The sequence below is a fragment of the Sinocyclocheilus anshuiensis genome, unplaced genomic scaffold (assembly GCF_001515605.1).
Source record: "Sinocyclocheilus anshuiensis isolate Anshui unplaced genomic scaffold, SAMN03320099.WGS_v1.1 scaffold34, whole genome shotgun sequence".
NCBI classification, from domain to species: Eukaryota; Metazoa; Chordata; class Actinopteri; order Cypriniformes; family Cyprinidae; genus Sinocyclocheilus; species Sinocyclocheilus anshuiensis.
The window spans coordinates 52,984-57,361 of NW_015544124.1; the positions used below are offsets into that span (position 1 = coordinate 52,984).

A 4,378-nucleotide genomic window follows, 5' to 3' on the forward strand; every position below is an offset into this window, starting at 1 on the left:
CTGAAAAGAGGAAAAACCAAAGTGAAGTATGTTCTTACTTCACTCAGTCATTTATTTACTTTATAACAGTAAATAAATATCGGTTCTGCATATCGGTTATCGGGCACATAAACACGCAAATAATTGGTATCGGTTATAAAATATCAATATCGGTCGATCACTACTATAAATGCAGAATAACACCTTAAAAGCACCTTCATTTTCTCTGTGTGCCATGGCAGGACATATCAAAGAGCTCAACCCTTTTTATAAAAACAGCCAATAGCTTAAAGGAACACTCCACTATTTTTGAAAATAGGCTAATTTTCCAACTCCCCTAGAGTTAATTATAATTGAATCTGATTTGACCATTAGCATCTCGCTCAAAAATGACCAGAGTTTCTATATTTTTCCTATTTAAAACTTGACTATTATGTAGTTACATCGAGTACTAAGACTCTCACCATCCTCAATATAGTGCACTACGTGCTATTCACCACACAAAAATTAGTAAACGGAGCTTTAGCATCTTTTTAAGAAAGTAGAGGATAGGACAATTTAGATGCTATATTTGATTGGACATAAAATCTGATGAGAAGCCGAAGTGCAGAATGATGTCGTCAAAAGTTTCGATTCATATTGGTTGTAGAGAAATTCTGTAAATTTGTAATGCGTATATCATCTAAATGACAATTTTGACACTTCTTTTGGAGCAAAACAGTTTATATATAACTTAAAGTTAATGCATTCATATTGAAAGTCACGAAACTTATTGTGATTCCATGGGGACTTTATTAGATTCTTAAAGGTGACAGTAGCCTAATAAATGAATGCGTCCTTGGTTTTACCTCATTTGCATACTTGATAGATACAGTCAGCGCTGGGTAGTAACTGATTACATGTAATCTGGATCATGTAATCAGATTCCAAAAGATAAGTACTTGTAATTAAACTACATTACATTTTTAAATGCTCATATTCAGATTACAGTTACTTTTTTATAAATTACATGATTCCATATTATTCACACATGGCAGTACATTATTCATAATTTGATTCTCCCTAATTATGTTTTGCCTCTTTTACATTTCCAAGAGTCATTATTGTTTTCATATGTATGAATTATTTGCTTTTTTTTTTTTTTTTTTTACAACTCACAGAACCCACTGCGGTTCTTACATTAAGCCCAGTTTGGGAAAACCTGGTTTAATGTAACGTTTTAATGCATTTTATGATGTTGATAACAAAAAATGGAATTTATATTTTCTTTCCCTTTGCTTTTTTTATATCAATATACTGTGATGGTAAGTTTGAAATAAGTTTGATAAAAAAAGTGAAAGGTGACAAACTGCTTTGAAGCAGTATGTATTGTATATAGCGCTATTTAAAGAAAATTGGCTTGACATGGCTGTTCTATTGCCTGTAATTAACTGATTGTTGATTGTGAAATTATTAAAAGTAACATGCCATATACATTGTGCAGTGCTTACCCGGAAATGGCAGCTATCCAGTGGACTGAGTTCCATCTGCTTTGCTTCTGCCAAAAACTTCTCATCAACAACACTCATTTCAAAGGCCGGAGTCTCTCCGTGGAGCAGAATCGGGGCAATAGTTTCCTCTGGAGGAGGAGCAGCAGGAGCGGGTGCGGGAGCGGGTGCAGATGTCTTCAGCCAGTCAAAGAAAGCATCCACCTCACCACACTGCATACTGAACACCCACAGCATCACAAACCAAAGCCCCATCCTCAGCAACCACCCTGCACACAGAAGACCAGCACATGTGTAAAACACCACACACACACACAAACATTTCCCTTTCGTTCGGTTGCTCCTGAAAACCTTTACTAGCTGGCAACGTAAAACACATTAAATATGAGCAGCATGCTGATCATTTAAAAACATCCTGTATTTTCAATTTTTAAAACAAACTAGCAAATACACTGGCGTTCAAAAGTTTGGGATCAGTAAGATTTGTAATGTTTTTTTAAAGACGTCTCTTCTGCTCATCAAGGCTGCATTTATTTGACCAAAAATACAGAAAGACAATAATATTGTGAAATATTATTACCATTTAAAATAGTGGTTTTCTACTTTAATATATTTTAAAATGTGATTTATTCCTGTGATCAAAGCTAAATTTTCAGCATCATTACTCCAATCTTCAGTGTCACGTGATCTTCAGAAATCATTCTAATATGCTGATTTATTATCAGTGCTGGAAACTGTTGTGCTGCTTCATATTTATTTGGAAGCTGCGGTTCTTTTTTTTCAGGATTATCTGATAAATAAAAAGAACAGCATTTATTCAAAATAGAAATATTTTGTAACAATATACACTACCTTTCAAAAGTTCAGGGTCAGTATTTTTATTTTGCAAGAAAGTAATGCTTTTATTCAGCAAGGACATGTTAAATTGATAGAAAGTGATGATAAAGACTTGTATTGTTAGAAGATATTTCTATGTTAAATAAATGCTGTTCTTTTTAACTTTATTCATCAAATAATCCTGAAAGATTTCACAGCTTCCAAATAAATATGAAGCAGCACAAGTTTCCAGCACTGATAATAAATCAGCATATTATACTGATTTCTGAAGATCATGTGACACTGAAGACTGGAGTAATGATGCTGAAAATACAGCTGCGCATCACAGCAATAAATCACATTTTACAATATATTAAAGTAGAAAACCATTATTTTAAATGGTAATAATATTTCACAATATTACTGTCTTTCTGTATTTTTGGTCAAATAAATGCAGCCTTGATGAACAGAAGAGGCTTAATTAAAACACATTAAAAATGTTACCGATCCCAAACTTTTGAACAGCAGTGTATATAAATGCATAAAAAAAAAAAGATAGAAAAAGAAAACAAATACACTAAAGGGAAGAAGATGCAGAAAGGCTACAACAGAAGCAGAACAATGTCAATGTGTTGCCAAAACATACGCGTAAGGAAAACAAACACAAGTCACTTACAGAGATGTATTACTCTACACATGGGTCTATCAGAAAATGCTCCACCTGCTGTTAAAGGCAAGAGTGCAGCATTGATGGTAACGTGAGGTCTGGCTGAAACATGTCCGGGCTTAGAGCCTCCTCTCCCAGCTGACTGAATCACAGAGGGCCACCGAAACTAAACGCTCACATCTCACCCTGCATCTCTGGTTTGAGCAAACGGAGCTGGACTTCTACAGCGTGCATTTTATTCGGAAATGCATCTTATAAAATTAATATAACACAGACATTCAAATTTACAATTCAATTCCGATTGCATTGAACGCCCGTATTAACACATGCTCTGCACTTACCTCAATACGCACTACAGAGTCTGCTATATAAAAGTTTCAGAGGAGATTAATCCCAGCACACATCTATCCAACACTCATATAAACGCTCCAGTGAGGATTCAACTGTTTAAATGGACTCACGGCAGCCAATCAGCGGCAGCGGGGTGCTACAGAAACATCGCGATATTTGCTGGTTAAAGCAGGCGCGAGATTTGACGAGACTTGTGTGTTTTGTGAAACCGGGAAGTGGGCGATTGCTACAGATAAATACAATACTAATAAAAGCTATTTGCTTTCGTGTTTATTAGCGTTCGTTATGTAAGAATCCGTTGTAACTCTACGGCGACCCCAAGCGAGAAGAAGGGATGTTATTGTTGGCGTGCACGGATGTTGTTTACACTCGGTGTTGATCGTTATGGAGAGTAACGTTAAACCGGTTCCCGCGACGCTCCTGCACGCGGCTCCTCCGTACGGACACATACTCACTCACGAGAAGTGGCGGCGCTCGCCGCTCGTGCAGACTCTCAAAGGTCGGGAATACTCACAGTTGTGTGCTTTTGGACTGACTTCTAACACTTCACAGCGCAAACAGAAAATAAACACGCTTTCACACTCACACTAGTCATTTAACTTGATATCATTAACATCTGTAGAATTGAAACGTGACCGATACGTTTGTTTCGCTTTATAGCAATATGTATAATTAATATTGTATGTATCCTAGGTACACGCCTTCAAAGCAGCTTTACAGTACAAACCTGGGTGACTAAATTCAGTTTCAGTAATCGAGCAGTGCTATTTTAGTATCATTGAGAGACTACTAACGGTTTTGTGCATATGTATGCTTTCATGATCATTTTAATTAATGTTTTAGTAATTTTGTTGTGCATTTTTTTTTGCATTTTTATCAGCTTTTGTTGTTTTTAAATTTGTCTGTAATATTTATTTTATTTCAGTTTTAGTTATTTTAAAACATCAATTTATACTACACGAAAATGAGAAGTGTTGTATTGGAAACTAGCTATAATATAATATCCATAGCTATAATATTTCTATTGCTGAATGAATACTTTGTGGTCTGGGCCTGGGTTAAACAATACATTACCCAG

The 4,378-nt window shown here is 35.6% G+C and overlaps 2 protein-coding genes across 2 annotated transcripts in view; one reads left to right on the top strand and one right to left on the bottom strand.

Moving 5' to 3' along the window:
* The window catches only part of LOC107694831 (protein brambleberry), a 20,960-nt gene extending 17,593 nt beyond the window's left edge, over positions 1–3,367 (bottom strand). The window contains exons 1-2 of the mRNA XM_016494527.1: positions 3,291–3,367; positions 1,470–1,735 (exon numbers count right to left, since the gene is read on the bottom strand). Of these exons, the coding sequence (XP_016350013.1) occupies positions 1,470–1,721 (252 nt within the window). The 5' untranslated portion in view covers positions 1,722–1,735; positions 3,291–3,367. The remainder of the gene's footprint in view (positions 1–1,469; positions 1,736–3,290) is intronic.
* A 78-nt stretch (positions 3,368–3,445) lies between these two features.
* The window catches only part of faap24 (FA core complex associated protein 24), a 4,308-nt gene continuing 3,375 nt past the window's right edge, over positions 3,446–4,378 (top strand). The window contains exon 1 of the mRNA XM_016494535.1: positions 3,446–3,799. Within this exon, the coding sequence (XP_016350021.1) occupies positions 3,685–3,799 (115 nt within the window). The 5' untranslated portion in view covers positions 3,446–3,684. The remainder of the gene's footprint in view (positions 3,800–4,378) is intronic.